Source organism: Poecilia latipinna, unplaced genomic scaffold, assembly GCF_001443285.1.
Source record: "Poecilia latipinna isolate Pla-1442-1.1 unplaced genomic scaffold, P_latipinna-1.0 Scaffold556, whole genome shotgun sequence".
NCBI classification, from domain to species: domain Eukaryota; kingdom Metazoa; phylum Chordata; class Actinopteri; order Cyprinodontiformes; family Poeciliidae; genus Poecilia; species Poecilia latipinna.
In genome coordinates, this window is record NW_015113172.1 from 389,151 (window position 1) to 406,097 (window position 16,947).

General features: G+C 42.2%; 1 protein-coding gene and 1 long non-coding RNA gene across 6 annotated transcripts in view; both read right to left on the reverse strand.

Moving 5' to 3' along the window:
• Positions 1-5,180: 5,180 nt before the first annotated feature.
• Positions 5,181-6,036, reverse strand: LOC106953029 (uncharacterized). Its single transcript, XR_001426104.1, has 2 exons — positions 5,778-6,036; positions 5,181-5,741 (listed from the first exon to the last, which is right to left on the reverse strand). It is a non-coding gene; the product is annotated as an uncharacterized LOC106953029 (long non-coding RNA).
• A 132-nt stretch (positions 6,037-6,168) lies between these two features.
• Positions 6,169-16,947, reverse strand: part of keap1a (kelch-like ECH-associated protein 1a) — a 37,974-nt gene continuing 27,195 nt past the window's right edge. For 2 of the 5 annotated variants that reach the window (XM_015041528.1, XM_015041526.1), the window contains exons 2-12: positions 15,798-16,561; positions 14,435-14,634; positions 14,175-14,331; positions 12,891-12,983; positions 12,614-12,760; positions 12,374-12,480; positions 11,074-11,203; positions 10,691-10,887; positions 7,964-8,169; positions 7,675-7,851; positions 6,257-6,432 (exon numbers count right to left, since the gene is read on the reverse strand). In XM_015041528.1, the coding sequence (XP_014897014.1) occupies positions 6,257-6,432; positions 7,675-7,851; positions 7,964-8,169; positions 10,691-10,887; positions 11,074-11,203; positions 12,374-12,480; positions 12,614-12,760; positions 12,891-12,983; positions 14,175-14,331; positions 14,435-14,634; positions 15,798-16,010 (1,803 nt within the window). In that variant the 5' untranslated portion in view covers positions 16,011-16,561. Of the gene's footprint in view, positions 6,433-7,674; positions 7,852-7,963; positions 8,170-10,690; positions 10,888-11,073; positions 11,204-12,373; positions 12,481-12,613; positions 12,761-12,890; positions 12,984-14,174; positions 14,332-14,434; positions 14,635-15,797; positions 16,590-16,947 lie in introns of those variants that run through there. The other 3 variants (XM_015041525.1, XM_015041524.1, XM_015041529.1) reach the window with 2 other exon arrangements.

The window sequence follows — 16,947 nt, forward strand, 5'->3', positions numbered from 1 at the left end:
ACTCATCATTTCATGCACTCTTGCAAGGTTTCTGGGCTCTATGAAAGAGAAACAAGCCCCCAGCATCACGGATCCTCCAACGTACTTAACAATAGCCATGAGTTGCATTGTCACGCATGTCCTTATATCATGTAGGGCCTTCTCTTCTGCTCTTCTCTTTATCTCTTCCCAAGGGTTTTCAACTGGACTTAGGTCTGGGACTCATACAGCCTTGTAAGAAAGCCAATTTTGGATTTGGTGGACCATGTTTGCGTTGCCATGGCAGTATAATTTGGATCTTTGCCCTGGCAGAAGACTGAGTGACAGTCTAATTAAGAATGTCATGCACTCTACCATGGTTCCCATGCTAACAATGGGCATGAGGCGCTTTGACATGCAGTCTCCCCAGATCATTTAGATCCTTGGGTCCTGTTACATCCTCTTCTCTTTAGCTCATTCCACAAGTTTTCAATATGATTTTGCATTTGGGATCAATATGGACTCAGAAGAAGACCAACGTTGATCATCGTTATCTTTGTTGAAGCGTTATTCTTCTGGAAGAGCCAATGACAACTTGTTTCAGTTTTTCGGCTGAAACTTCCAGAGTTTTATTTAAGGTCTCTTGGTATTTTATAGCGGTTCACAATTTAATGGACTCTGGTTTCTGGACCATTTGGAAAAGGAAAAGCTCCACATCATCGCAGATCTTCATTGGGTGCATTGTCACTATCTCTGGTCCTCGAGGGCCGCTGTTCTGTAACTTTTAGATGTTCTCTTTCTTCAACACACCTGAATCAAATAAGCTGCTCATTCCTGGGTCTACTTTTTTATAACATTATACATGTATAATAACACACATTTTCAAAACACTATAGGACACTGTAGATACAAGTTAACGACAACATAAGAAACCATCAAACTATCATCAGTTTATGCAAATACAACATGTAAACAGATTTAAAGAGATGTGTTTTTTATGCAGTTTTTAAGAATGTGACGCCATGATGAGAATGTAATTGATTGGACTGTAGTTTGAGAACCCTGATCTAGAGCCATGGGTCAGTGTTGTGACACTTTCTTCTCTCTGGTTTACCACAGACTTTTCCTGTAGGAGGTCTGAGGCATGAGACTACCACAGATCTGGGTTCATTTTATGTTTTGTGAACCATTTTGTGAGAATCCAGCTATGAATCATTATCCTGATGAAAGTCCCAGTGACAACCCATTTTTTTTTCAGTTTTCTGACAAATCTCTCGAGTTTTTTATTTTTGAATTATTTTACGTTGGGGTGCCCCCTACAACACTCCCAGGGCCTTTAGAGGAGAAACAGGCCCACAGCAATACAGATCCTCCACCATACTTAACCCTGAGCAGGAGCGTGGTATTGTGTTCATAACCAGACCGTAGTTCATAACCATAACCAGAAAGCTCAATACCGATCCCGTCTGTCGCGTTCCTGTTTGGACGGAACAGTAAAAGAAGGCATTTTCTCTCACTCCTCCCAAACAACCATTAGGCATGTACATAACTCCTAATGTCTGTTATGGAAAGTCGGCGACCACAAGATGGCATTTTCTCCAACAGTCCTCTAATTTTGAGCGTGATAAATGTGGGTCCTCATCAAGCCACGGCCTATTCCACGATGCATTTGAAACAAAACGTCACAGACTACTAAACAAAAAAATGATGGATACGCCAAACAATTTAAAAAGGAAAGTACACATAAAAGGAAATGCTAAAGCCAGTGATGCATTTGGCACTAATGATTTTGTAAACAAACTGTTATTTGCCAAAGGGTTACTTTTTTTCCCCTCGACGAATAATTGGTACGCAAAGTTTGAATACTTCCTAACATGTTCGGTGCCACTGCAGTACTAATTTAATCGAGGGACGAGTCCTGTAGTTTTCCTTTAGAAATACTTGAACAAATCCCAAATTTCCCATCAAGAAGTGACGTGTTCCTTCTGCGAAAATGTCTCTCTAAGTGTCCTCTTCCTTTCTGCAAACTGCATGAGTACAATTAAACTTTCAGCCAATGAATCCTTAATATTTTTATGTGACATCGCAGCATATTAGTAAGAACCATAAAGCGAACATCAACCGGCGCCTTGTCAGCCTCATGCATTGATCCCTTCCATGAGAACGCTCAGCTTCTCGCTAGTATCGCTCGCATGCAATCAGCTTTTGCAGTCTCATATCTCTTTACCCATCAGCTCCACCGCATCAGCAAGAGGTGCCTTGCTTAAGGGCATGTGTTTACAGTGGGGAGGGTGAAGATGCATGCAGTGTAAGATGACACTATCAGGGGAAAAAAAAAAAAAAAAAAAAAGTGGTGTAGTTGTCAAAGTTCCTCCAGTGCAGCAACTCAGCCCCGAGGTTAGAAAAACTCTTAAGCTTTATTTTCATTCACACCTGCTGGGTGCTTGCCGGAGATTAGCTACCGAACTGCACGTGGATGCGGAAATGTTTGTTGAGTCCAAACTTATGCACAAAAACACAAACAACTGGGTTGCCCTGAGAGCAGAAATCTGCAGCATTTTGATCTGTTTGCCAGCGTCACGCAGCGGCGGCGGCTGCTGCTGCAGGGGGTTTTGGCCCTGAGCAGACGCAAACCGAGGAGGTTTATTTCGCATTTGCAGTGGTTTATTAGCGAGAGTTCTTATGGATGTTCTCCACATTTTCTATCCCATTTGCAGCACACTCACCTACTTGCATGCGCCGTGCCTGTAATCCGTATTTCAACGTGCTTGTGTATGCGCCTCAGAGCGAGAGAGAGGAAGAGAGAGAGGTGTGTGTCCACGCCACCAGCAGCCCCACTCACCAATGTCACCTTCATGAGTGGCTCCATTGCGAGAGCATCCTTCAGAATGAAACAGATTAGCTTTGCAGGCAGGGATGTTGATGAGGTCATCACTTCCCAAGGTCACACTTACACACGTGTACCTAAGGGCCCACTGGCATTAACAGTCCCCACCTCGTCCCCCCCTTTACACACACACACACACGCACACACACACACACACACACCTCTTGAGGTCCTGGAGAGCCTCAGTTCAACCCAGATCTAAATAAGTCCAAACATACCACATCCAGCAGAATAAAGCTCATTGTAACGTTTACCAATACTACCAGTGTCATTACATTACATGTCAAGATTGAATTTAAAGTCTCTTTTCAGTTTTTCCACATACTAAGAACTAAGATCCGATGACCTGAACCAGATTGTGAGTTTAGTTTCATCTTTTTTAAAGGGAAAAACAAAACCCAAAAAAAAAAAAAAAAAAAAAAAATTCTGTGCAATTCTGTGCAAATGCTCACAATTAATTAGAAAATATGTATTTTTAATAATTTTACCCAAGACAGGAGGATTAGATCCAGGTTTGCATTTTTTTTTTTTTACATCTAGAGAACATCTTAAGTAAACCTTTAAGGCCTGTGGTACATACCTGTTACTAAGGGCATGTCAAGCATAATTAAATATGAATCAGCGTGCGATATGGATAGGTCTGCCAATTAAAGGGATCGCGTCCTTTAATGGTTTTAGGTCTGACATACAGATTGGAGGTTTAGATGGAGATGGTAGTTTTGATAACTCAGAAAGTCTTATTTCCATCAGTTCAAACACAGAACATGTTCTGCCACTGCTAATTGGAAAAAAAAGGAAAACCCAGACATCTACGGCATGATGCTGCCACTACCATGCATCTCCACAGAAGATGTTGGCTTCATCCATCTTCCTATCAAGTCTTCTAAACCTTTTATAGCAAATACTGTCACAGAAAAGCAGATCCCAATGACTTTTACTTTGTTTGTTATGTTTTGTTGACTTAGGTCTGAACTTTAACTGGACCAGAGTGACCAGAATTAGCTCCGCCCAGCTCTTCCCACAGCATGATGCTGCCACCACCTTATGATTTCATTATGGTGCGTTATTTTGGTCGCACTTGACAAGAGCCCCTTCTATCCCATTTGATTTTCTCTTTGGCTTTCTTTAGGCCACTCAACCATGATTTTGCCCTCAATAATAACTGGGCTAAGCAGCTACTCATTATGAATATCAGTCACTGCATCCTGTGTCTGTGAGCATCAGATTCTCTCCTGGGGTTGTGCAATTGTTCGGCGAACATGCAGAAGATGTACAACAGCCTACATCTGCATGCCTGCTAATTTTCCTCCAGTGACTCTCGGCAAAAGGCAAATCTCCCTGCCGTACAGTGCGACATCTCCCGTCTTTATCCCCCTCCCCTCATGAGACAATGAACACATTGAGTCAAATCTGTTTCCACAGCCTGTGAATAAGAGACAGGCAGCTTTGTTTTTGCACCAGCGCGCGCGCGCGCGCATGCACACACAACGCACGCACACAGACACGGAGATAAAGAACAAACGTGTGTGTTGCGCGCGAGCACACCCGTATTTGTGTAACCAAGCGCAAATGTGTACGAGATGCCTGCGTCATGCGTTCGCCATGTGAGTCACTCGTTCTTATGTAGGGCTGCAAGTGGTGAGTAAGAGCCCTTTACTTTCTCGATCGTCTCTGCACGCGCCCTCCGGGGCCCCGAGCGCGAATCTGCCCCCTCCTCTTCCTCCATGCCCGTCCATGCTCATCGCCCAACAGGTTGCTCTGTCAACGGCGTGCACGCAAACGCACTCGGAGCTGGACAAGTAACCACGTCCCAACTTATTATCCCAGATGACGAATGAAACATTTTCCTCTCATCTGTTCATCTCGGAAACCTGACGAGGTGACCGAGGCTGCGCTCAGCAGAGCAGGACCTTGCTGTCTTGAAGTCCTGCTGGGATAACTGCAGGTGAGACATGGAGGAGACGCGGACGAGGAGGACGCAAACACTCTGAGTGACGTCTGTGTTTGATGACTAACTCTGTTCGCGGTCCAGTGGCCTGGTGTGTCTTTGCTTCGGGACTGCGAGCATGAAAGCTTCTCGGCAGCTGCGAGTCTGAATAAAACACGAGCCAAACGCATCACAGCTCATCATCGTGCCCACGTTGCATTGTTGCATATTTTAGTCTCCTATTGTTTGTTAGGATGGGAACACATTTTAGACCTCCGTCTGTCACGATTTTCAGCCCTATTCCGCCATCTAGTGGCGACACGAAGGACTGCTACGGAATCCACTGAAACTGCAACGGTGCGAGAGGAGAGGTTTGTTAAAGAAAAAAAAACTGGATTATTACGTAAACACTGGTAGTAATATGTTTATAATTAACTTATAAAATTACATTTATTGTCACAGACAACAACAATATATAAAAAAAGATTGCACAGGAATATCGGTACACGAAAACTAGGGGATTGAATGAACAGCAGAAATTTTTTTTTTTTTTTTAAAGTGCTTCTTCTGAACAGGAACTAGTGGCTCTCAAAACTTTACAAAACCCAATTAAAACACCAATAAATGAGACCATGACAAACATTTACATTTATATTGTACAATTCAACTGGAAGCGAAGCAAGTAGAATCAGAATAATGTCATGGCAATAACCAATATATCGCTAATTGATATGCAATAAGGTTGATGAATGTTGAAATAGCTAAACAGGGTTAACATTTTTTTTGCATTGGGATCATTAAAAACAAAGATCGCAAGTAGTGATTACTCTATGCAGCTACATTTGCCACACAGCAAATTTGTTTTGAAAAATAGTAAATAGTAAAGGATGTAGATTAACTTAAAGGTGGAAATTAGAAGAAAATTATTCATCATGGTCTCACTGGTGTAAGTCGAAAAACATTGATTAACTTAAAAGTTAATAAATAAAATCAATAAAAGTTAACACAGGGGTTAACTTTTGAGAATAATTGTCAAAGATGCAAACAGAAAAGACAGAAAAGAATAGAAATAGAAACAATCAAATCTATTTAAATGGACTTTTTAGAAATTTTATGCCACTCTGACGACCTGTAGGGGACAAAAAAAAGGGGAAATAACAACATGAGAGAGTCCTTCCTTCATCAAGGCTAAATAAAGCCTTATTTGTCTTTTCTTTTTCTAAGAAAAAGTGTCAATAAACATTCCTTTCAGTCGGGTAGCTTCTTTTTTTTTGTGCGTGATTGTGGCTTGAAACAGGAACTACCCTTCGGACCGCATCAAGGAGGGGAATTAAACTGTGCCGTCTCCACAAAGTCCATGAAGGAGGTGACATAAAAAATTTTTTTTTTTTTTTTATTGATTTTGGAATGTCTTTTGATTCCATGAACCCTCTTCACTTGATTTTTTTTGCTTCTTGCTTGCAACGCCTCTTCGTCATTTGGCCCTACATGGACTCATCCTCGTCTTCTTGTTCGGGCAGGGGGCCGGGGCAGGGCTCCATGGTGACGGTGATGCCCATGCCGCTGAGTCCGACGGGCATGTCGGTGATGAGCGCCCACTCGTTCTGGTCCGGACAGTAGCACTCGACGCTGGACAGGAAGCCGTGCTGGTTAAACCCGCCTGAAACAGAGCGGCGTTAAAGAAGGAATCAGCTTAAAGTCATTTAACCAGTTTATTAGCCCAGTTCAGGATTAGCAAATATAGATTTTATGTATAGGAACTCGATATCCATCGAGCATGTTTTCACTACCTGCTGACATTAAAGTTAAAGCTAAAGCAGAGTCCATTCCTTCTCTGTAAAAACAAAGCATCACCTGCTTATCGACCTGCCTGCAAAACAATCAGAATGACCTAATTAGTTTATGGTATTATTGTTCTTCTTCTCAAGCTTCAAACTAACAAACCAGAAGAAGAATACTGGAAACACATAAACACACAGAGATTTTATGACCTGGGCATAAAATCAGGTGTCGTTAAAATTATCTTACGCTGCCTTAAAATGGCGCCCGTTAAAACGATTTTATTCTGCTTCGCATTACAAACTCCAAAGTGTTTAATCAGGATTTTTGGTGGAAGACCAGTAGTGCGTCAACGATAAAGTGTTACCACAGATTCCTAATGGCGTGGACTTCGACTAGGCCATTCTAAGACATGAACACACTTTGATCTAATCTATCTGCACATCCAAAGAAAGTTGCATGTAGGTAAAAAAAAAAAAAGTTTCTTTTGCACCTTCCTTCACACATTTCCTACAGGACATTTGACAGAAAAGAGGGATTCTCATGCTTTCTTTAAACGCCGTAGCTGAACTCACAAACGTTTACTAATTAGCTGAGTGCAAATGGTTGCACTGGAGTGCTAATTAAAATGAAGTCCTTATTCGGATTTATGCATATACCATTGGAAAAGGCTAAATATGAAGGTTGACAAATATAAATGCAGTCTTAAGTGCAATTTGATGGAAAAATAATTTGTTTCTATTGCATCACTTCCTTAATTTATAAAAATGGAGACAACATACAATCAGTGTATGTGCTACTTATGTGTCTGTTTGCCTGAAGTTGGATGTAATTACAACATATTTAAATTATGGACTTGCATAAAGTCTGCACGTTTACGCACACACTGCAAAAACGTCCATCTAAACATTTCCACAAACATCAGCTGAGGAGAAATGTGGCAGGCAGACGTTTCAGCGCATTTAGCAACTTGACAAGATTTTTATACATTTTGTTTTCCTTTCAGCTCATCAGCAAAGCGATTTTGTCTCCAAAACTGCTGCAGACGTTACACACCATCAAAACACCACTGAGTTTTTTCTGACTTGTGTGTTATGCGGCCGACATCAGCGCCGAGACTGACCGAAGACGTAGATGCGTCCCTGGTGGGCCGTGACGCCCAGCGCGCTGCGGCAGTGCTTCATGGAGGCCCTGGGCTCCCAGATGTTCCTGGCGGTGTTGTAGCGTTCCACTGAGCACAGCTGGTCCCGCCCGTCGTAGCCTCCTATGGCGTACAGGTAAGAGTTCATGCTAACCAATCCTGCAAAACGCACACAAAAAAAAAAGTAGAAGCAAAATCAGTCGGAGATTGTTAATGTTTATAGTTAAAAAAAACAACAAAAAAAACACAAGTGTGGTCAAATCCAGCTCACCCAGTCCACTGCGTCTAGTGTTCATGGGAGCCAGAGGGTGCCAGGTGTTCGAGTCGGGCAGGTATCGCTCAGCCGTGCTCCAGCGGTTCTGTCCGTCGTACCCCCCCACCACGTACAGAGCCCCCCCGCAGGCCGCCACGCCCGCTCCGAGTCGAGCCACGGACATCGGACACACGAAAGACCAGCGGTTGCATTCCGGATCCCACCTGCAGGGAGCAAACGGCATTCAGTCAGTCGGGCGATCGTCCACCATCTACCTTTAATGACTTTACTCAACAATCGGTCCCAATAAATCACCGCAGCACTTCTGCAGACTTCAAACGGATGCAGAGGGAGGTGCGGCCGAGTGCAACGACCTCCTTGGTCTGCGAGAGCCAGTCAACTTTGAGTGGATTAGGTTAAGCCCGCAACCGTGCTCGGCAAATATTAACAAGCTTTATAGCGAAGCCGAAGATGTTGAAACAGCACAGGAGGCCGGCTGGAGGCAAACATGTTGACCTGGAGACACTTTAAAAGTTACCGGCTCAAGACGACGCCAAGATTTAGCATGAAAAATTAAAGTTGTTGGATTTGCTGTAAATATACGCTCCTGCATATCTAGGAATTTCTAAAAAAAACTAAAAAACGTTTAATTTGCAAAGCTGCAGAATGTGAGGCATGGAGGGGGGGGGGGGAATCATAAGTGGTATAGTTCAGGTTAATGATCTCAATAAACAGGATGAAATTACAAGCAAATAAAAATTTGTTCTTAAGATTAATTTAATTTAATTAATTTTTGCAGCGCATCAAATCTCGTCTCTGTAAACCTCATTATTTTAATAGCATGCATTAAATTCTACTTTTTTTTCTCTCTCTCTCTCTCTGCCCCCTCGGGACCTTCTTCAGAAACTCGTTTCTTGAATGAATTATACATAACACCCACCGAGCTACACTTGCACAAAGTAAAACAAACGTGAATCTTTAAAGAGATAAAAGGCAGGGGAAGGTCGGCCGGGAGCGCCAACCAAACTTGGTTTCAATTGGAGGCATCTGTCAGCGACTCCGAAAACCTCTCCGTAATGTGGAACGAACGCTTAAAACGCTCAGTGCTGACACGGCTTTAGAGGTAACAGGTGTCTGTGTGCAGCAACGTGCTCTCAGAATATTGAATTCAATTCAGTCAGACAAGTCGGGCGTAAATGCTGAAATACGTCTCTATTAGCCAACACGGTGCGAGTTTGATCTTTAGCTCCAATCTTATCGCGCCGTGTCCGTATTGTTCGACATGTCAGGGAGTGATCGATGCGTCTCTGTTCTTTGAGCGTATGAGGAAGGAAGGAGCCTCTGACCTCAGAGCCTGGGGGCAGGGGGCCGATGGGGTTTCAGGTCAGAGACCAAGCAAAGCTAAAGAGAACCAAGCAGGAACAGCAGCAGTAGAAGAAGAAGAAGAAGAAGACAATTAGGCAGGAATGGCACATTTAAATTTTCATTAGTGGAAACCTGAGAGGAAGAGGAAGAAAAAAAAAAAAACAACAAGGCGAACAAGCAGCAGAAGTAAGAGCTGAATGCAGAGAAATGTGGAGAAAAGTCTGCATGCTCTCCAGTTTGACCAGATGCACCTGCATATACCCCAATAGTTGGTACAAATGTGCAAATTCAAAAAGTTAAAAAGCTTGTTTAGGAGCCAACTTTTGCTGCGCCAAACTTCACATCACACTCATGTGTTTCAGACGAACATATAACCAAACCCAGAGACGATTTTGATGCCGAACCATTAAATCAGGGAGGAAGGAAACAGACAAAGTCCTGCAGTGTCTCTGTCCAACATGACAGGAAAAGACCTCAGATCTTGTCAGATTTGATGTTCACTGATGATGTGGTTTCTTTCAAGACTGATGATGTCTTGCAAACAGATTTTTGTCAAGTAAAAAAAAAAAAAAAAAAAAAAAAAAAATATATATATATATATATATATATATATATATATATATATATATATATATATATATATATACAACTGTAAACAGCTTGGTTTACAGTTTTTTTGCGTCATGCATTTTGTTCTTTGATTTGGAGTTACAAATCGATCTGTGCTGCGGTCACCTTGACCAGGTGTCCTTGGAAACGGCATCAGCATTAAACCTTTGACCAGCTAATCCCTCCTCTCCTCTCGTGGTATTTTACCAGCAGCAGAGTATGCATGTAATGACGTTATCTCCTCATCTCAGTTTAACCGTATTGACGCCGAGGCTGTTCCGTGAATTTCTTGCCTTGTTTTTTTAATAACATAATTCTTATTAATGCTTATAACATTTATTCTTTACAACACGTTTTAAAAGCATTAATCAAATTCATCATCTCCTCATGAAGCCGGTGCAGATGAATGCCAATGAATTGTCCTCTTAGAAATCCATTGTTTTTGAAAAAGGGCTAAAAAAAAAAAAGAAAGAAAATCATTTCATGGTAACAGAACGACGTCGACGCAGCTACTTCAGGCAGCAAGGAGATGCAAAGCATTCCCATCAAGATTGACATTCCAGAAAGGTTTGCCCCAACATGTTTTGTCTGATTTGGCTACAAGCAGTAAATCTGCTGAACCACTTCTGCAGGTTTCACTGAGAAATACCCAAAGGGAGGCTCACCGCGATTTAAAAGTAAAGCAGTGAAACTCTCATCTCCATTCATCCTGTCGCTCATGTTGAATTATTTCTGGAGGGCCTTCATAGATCAATGCACACAGAGTCTCACCTCTCCACCGTGTTGTGATGCACGGAGCCCTGGGAGCCGCCCACGGCGTAGATGCAGCCATCCACCACGGCCACGCCGACCCGGTTCCTGGGGATGTTGAGGGAGGCTCGCTGGCTCCACTGGTTGGTCATCGGGTTGTAGCAGCACAGAGAGCTGGAGTCCGAGTTAGTCTGCAGAGACAGGTTCCTGCCTCCCACCTGGATATTACAAAAACAGAGAAAAAGAAAATCACATGAAAATCGTCTCATTTCAAGTAACCTAAATCTAAAGAAAAAAAAAAAAAAAAAAAAAAACATTTTTATCCATGCATTCTTTTGATCAATTTATAAAGGAAGGACATTATTTATGGACTCAAGCTCGACAATGTAAGCGATTAGACCTACAGCGTAGATGAGTCCAAACAGCGTGCAGGCTCCCAGGCCACTGCATGGAGTTCCCATGTCGGCCAGTTTCATCCAGACGTTCCTCCTGGGATCGTACGCCTGCATGGTGGTCAGGGAATGCTGCCGGTATCTGAAGAGAGAAAAGACAGAAAGGGTGAGTAAGTTCTCAGAGAAATGTTCAGAGTGACACGAGACTATTTTTATTCATGCGTTAGCTTGATTAGCATGGTAATGGTGGCAGCATATTGGAGACGCTCTGTTATGTGTTTTTTTTTTTTTTTTTTCTTTTCAGACGGTTGTTTTGATGCGTAACTGTGGCAACAAGGTGCGGTTTGTACAAGTGGGAGCAGCTGATTAGCATCTCAAAAGCCTGAACTACAGCATCAAGTCCCACAGGAGTCGGTTCAAACCGTCTCTTTAGTCGATCGCAACAGGAATGTTTAGGAACGGCTTTCTAACCATCCATCACACAACAGCCTGATCAGTCAGAGGCCTCTTTAGATACGCTGCAAGACAGACTGCTAGCGGAAATAACTCATGCCCACAGCGTCACCAATCACAACGACTCTTTGAAGATACTTAAGTGATATGAGTTTTGTCAACATTTTAATCTTTCCTTTGGCATAAATACGGTATTTTAAACTGAACTGAAATGAATTCAGGATTTTAATCGTCTTCACTTACTTCAGAAAAATGAGGTAGATTTCATAAACATGTTTATATCTATATGCGTAGATATCTACACATAGAATATCTAGATAGTCTTTGTTCGTACTATGATATGTGTTGACTTTAGGCATTAACTGATTCCTAATATCAAGGTATTTTAATGTTTTAAACAGTTGTAGTTTCAAAAACCCTTCAGTTTTCATGAACCAATTGAACATATATGTTTTTGGAAATGCATGTTAAGTTTACCTGGTGTTTATTTTATGCTTGGTTAAGTCTTGAGATAACATTTTTCTAACTGTGATAGTTAATGTCCAGCAGCCCACAGGAGTAATTGTTACTTTGTCAGATTCAAGCAGATGAATGATTTCATATGTAATGAAAGTCCTAAAAAAATATATTTATTTATCAGCTACTGAATGGAAAACTGCTGACAATAGAAAAAGTTGGGAGGGAAGAATGCCTCCTCTTTGAGACGCATGGCTGTGTTTCCTAAAATAATCCACTGGGTGGCAGGCTAGACCTCCTTCTGGAGGCAAATATAATCCATTTGTATGAAACCAAAAAAAAAAACTCAAGGGTCTAATAAAAAAACAATAGAGTCACTGTTGAGGATTTACAGAGATCATACCCTCCGGCTACATAGATGAGCTGCGTTCCACGAATGGGTGCAGGAGTGACTTTCATCAGCGTCATTTCCTGGAATATTTTAGACAGAAAGTCCTTGCAGGAATTGGCCTGGAGATAAACAAATTGAACAACAATTTAAAAAGCACGAGTCGTCTGAAACTGAACAGAGAACTAAACACTCGAATGCGCGGTTTCCAGCAGAACAGATCTCTGGTTAGATTTCCGAGCTGGGGCTTTTTACCTTGCTGAGGATGGGGCAAGACAGCAGCTGGTTCTTTAGAAACTTGGGAGGCAGCGCATAAATATGAACGGCGTTCAACAGCGCATGTAGGTACTGGGCTCTGCTCTCCATGTCCCAGCTCACCCAGACTGTGCACGCCTTATACACCTGTAAGGATGTTGTTTTAACATGCAAATTATGGCGAAAAAAAAAGGGTGAAAGCAGTGTCGTTATTTAATTAAAAAAAATAGGAAGCAACAAATAGATGCAACCATTTGTTTGTGGTGCTGCTACGTACCTCAGACTCACAGAGCACCTTCAGGCTGTCCTGACTGATGAGCTCCAGCAGCTGGCAGTGAGACAAACTGAAGAACTCGTCTACTTTGGTCACCTGGAGTTAGAAAGACAAAACCAGCTGCTTTAGAAAACGTTCACTTTGCGTATTTTTCATGTTGAACAATTTTGCTGCATTCCCAAATCCAAAAATGTTACACAGAGGGAAAAAAAACCTAAAGTAAAACGCATGTGCCAAAGTTTTTGAGTTTTGGTAGTCTGTCCCCGATACCAATCAGTTGGGTTTCAGATACGACACAGTGCAGCTGAACTTTTCGCTGACTTATCAGATTGCGCAAGGTCAGCATGCTGTGTGACACATTTCACATTGCACAAATGAAAGGCAGCAACCAACGATTTAGCTGTTAGCTTCTTTGATAACCAGCATTTTGCTTTGAGGAGTCTCCATGGCGCTGGCTTATGCATAGACTCCCCACACGGCTTGACTTCTAACACGCGTGGTGGACGATGTGAAGTCAGTGGAAAAGAAAGTGGAAATTTATCTGAAAGCCCAGCCAGGAAAAGTTCAAGGCTGAGTTACTTCAGGCAAAGGACATGTAAAAGACTAAAATGAAAATATCCTGATCAAAGCTTTTCTTTTTTTTAAATGATCATAATCAAAGGTCTCTCACAAAAACTCCTGGTACATGTTTGATGAGGCTACTGCCAGATTCAGACCCATTTTTGTGCCCAAAGTTTATAAAAAGCTCATTTTTACGAACGTGAGCATTTTTAAATTTTAACAGTGACGGTAACGATAAAAAAAAAAAAAAACATACTGGCTGGCTCTCAGTCCATCTTAGCAGTGTCCTCTGCTCTGTTCAGATGTCTGTGTGATGTGTGATATCACTCGACAGATCACAATGTAGCAGAGCTGCACAGAAAGCAGCTGAAATACCAATCATTGCATTTGAAGACGTTCAAAGAAAAGCGCTAAGTTCCTGAAAAAGAGCGCTTGTTTTGTCAAACGTTTTCATGAGTGGAACTATCATTAGAAACAACATGGTAGCACCAGCCTGGTATGTTAGCAAGCAACTCAGCATGAAATCATTGTAAGCTAGCTCGACTGTGTACCCAAGTCAGATTTACTTTCAGAAGCAATATCGTTGATATTTTCAGCGGTCTCCTTCTTTGTACAACGTTTAAACCGAATTCACAGGACGTACAGCTGCTTTTCTTGGTATATGTTTCACCAGAGCGAAGCTTTCAGCAAACCGTACGAAGAGACTCGAGGGTTTGAGCTCCTCACCTCACTGAAGTGCGAGTTGATGTACTTCCGGCACGTCTTGTGCAGCTCCGTACAGCCGATCTCCTCGGCAAAGCGGGAGATCCCGATGACGTTGGCCGGCTCCAGGTGCTTTGTGAGGAAATCGCAACACGCCTTTGCCACGTCCTCCATCTGGTATCTTCCCGGGGAGTAAGAGAAAAGCAAAGCGTGAGGAGAGAGTCGGCCTTTCGAATTCACCCCGCTTTCCCTCGAAGTCGCGCTGCCGTTTTAGGAGCGTTTACCTCATGGCGGCCAGAAGCAGATGCAGCACACATTTCTCTCCCACCGTGATGCGGGACGTGTAGGCGAAGTCGATGAGTCTCCCCACCACCTCGGGGCACACGTCGCGCAGGGTGACCTCCGAAGCGCTGCACTCCTTGAAGCCTCTGGTGAACATGGCCCTGAAGAAGGCGCTGCAGGAGGCCAGCACCACTCTGTGAACCTGAAAACACACAAGTAGTTATTGATCATTAAGTAAATAAAACAGTATGTATGAGGGGAAACCGTAAAATGTTTCTTTCAGCGCAAATCCCTTCTCTTGTTGATGCTTCCATTTTTTAAATAATCTTGAAAAAGTTTGTTTTTACTTCATAATATATTGCCAAAAGCTTATAGATGCACCAATCTTTTTTCTTGTTTTTTTTTTTTTTACTTATTTATTTCCTGAACACTTAATCGTGAACTTGTCATCTTCAAAGTCAACTCCAAAAATAATATCATTTTTGAATTTCCTTTGGACAGACACAGATCTTCTGGTATTTAGTGTATTTAGTACATTTAGGCCATTTTGGCAGGACATAAGAATCACCCAGCTGTGTAGCTGAGATTTGTCCCTCAAATTATCTTGAAGGGAACAAATCCTGTTAATAATTTATAACCGAGCAAGAAGTTTAAATTAAACAAGGGTACAATAAAACTATAAATACATCAGGTTTAATAACATCCCACTGTTTAACTCAGACGACGTTTTTATTGGAAGCATTTTGTCACCATTTTATATTAAAATACATGAAGTTCGCAAATGTTGCGACAACTCAGCCACTCGGTCAAAAATAAGATGTTTTATTTATTTATTTTTGCATAATTACTCAACTACCTGGGATGGATGGAAAAGCAGAATAAAATTATAAGTTCTTGACATAAATATCTATCTATTTCTAATAAACAATTCAAATGGAGGCCATGAGCTCGAGTCACATAAACAACACCTAAAATAAATGTGATCATTGCAATAAGAAATATGTGAATTATTCAAAACCTCCTGGATGAACTAAATTGTTTTGCAAGAATTAATCTTTGCTTTCACATGACAACTTATAGTCGCGCACTACACGGATTCAGCAGGTCAAAGGGTAAAGCAAAGTCTGCAGGTTGCAACAAGCCATAATATGTCAACGATCTAATCATTTTGTGCGAAAATGGCCCAGTTAAAGTTCATCCCTCAATATAATTGACAATCCTGAGTTTCTGGACATGCAAAGCTGTTACAGGCATACCCCCAACACAGCAGGGACTCAGGTGTGCTGAGTCCCTGCTGATGGTCAAACTCTTGAGAAAACAGATGAGAAAAGGTCAAAAGTGCTGTGTATCTGGAATCGGCATTACCTTGAAGTCCATCGTCCGGTCCTTGTACGTGACGTGCAACACCAGATCGCACAGCATCTCTTGCCGTCTAAACTCATCAATGGCCAAAAAGGACCTGGAGGCGTGGTTCTCGACAGTGTAGTCGAGGTAGCCAGACCCGTGCATGGAGGGAACAACGATGGCCGAGAAATCAGATTCGCACGTAGGACGTTTCTTCCTGACGGGGCAATGCATGCTAGAGTCGGTGAAAGAAACACTCCAGATTAAGGGTTTGTGTTTCGTGAGGATGCCAGAGTCATACAGTCTCTATCGGTTTAAATTCTTCTTATGTCACTGGCGTCAGGCGTTGAACAGGAGCACGCTTCCTCACGCGCTCCATCTTGCAAAGAACCTTTACACAAAAATCTATTCAGTCAAGTTTGGATTTCCCGAGAGATGAGGGATGTAAACAGGATGACGCTCGTTTCCATTAGTAACCACAGCGAAGCCCCAAAACCCAGTCCGAGCAGCTCAGAGGAAATCCCAGCAACTCCAGGTCATGTCTCTTAGGCAAACCATGTTGAACCCCACAACGTGTCCTTATCCAGACATCTCATCTCCATCGTGGCTGACGGCGTGTGTGTGTGTGTTCAGATGGCTCTCGAATCAAACCATGACGATCAGACTCTTCCTGGTCTGGATTTCAAGGGTTTCTGGGACACGTCGGTGATCCATTATGACGTTACCGACTGTTCCAGATGAGATTCGGATCTGCTTTGAAGAGCGTAATCAGAGGAGGCTTTAGCCTGTAAACCACTCTTTTGGATGTTCAGCCTGTAAGAGAAGAGGAGTGAGAACAGAGATGCTGTTAACTGAATGAGTAACCAGCCAGGAGATTCAGATCTCTTAAGAATGTGCTTTTGTAACGCACTTGAAGTTTCACTTCCTTTTAGCTGAAACCATAAAACTGCTGCTGCTGCCGTGTGCTCCACCTTTCTCCTCATCAAAAGGTCATTTTCTATTGAAATTCTTCAGTTTTTTTTCATAAGTTATACTTTTTTTTAAACTTTTTTGATCATACGTGAATAAATACCAAGCAAAAGCAAACAAAAAAATATTAATGACTGTGAGTGATGATTATCTGTTTGAACTTACACTTTTATTTATTTACAGTGCAACAGTAGCACACAAA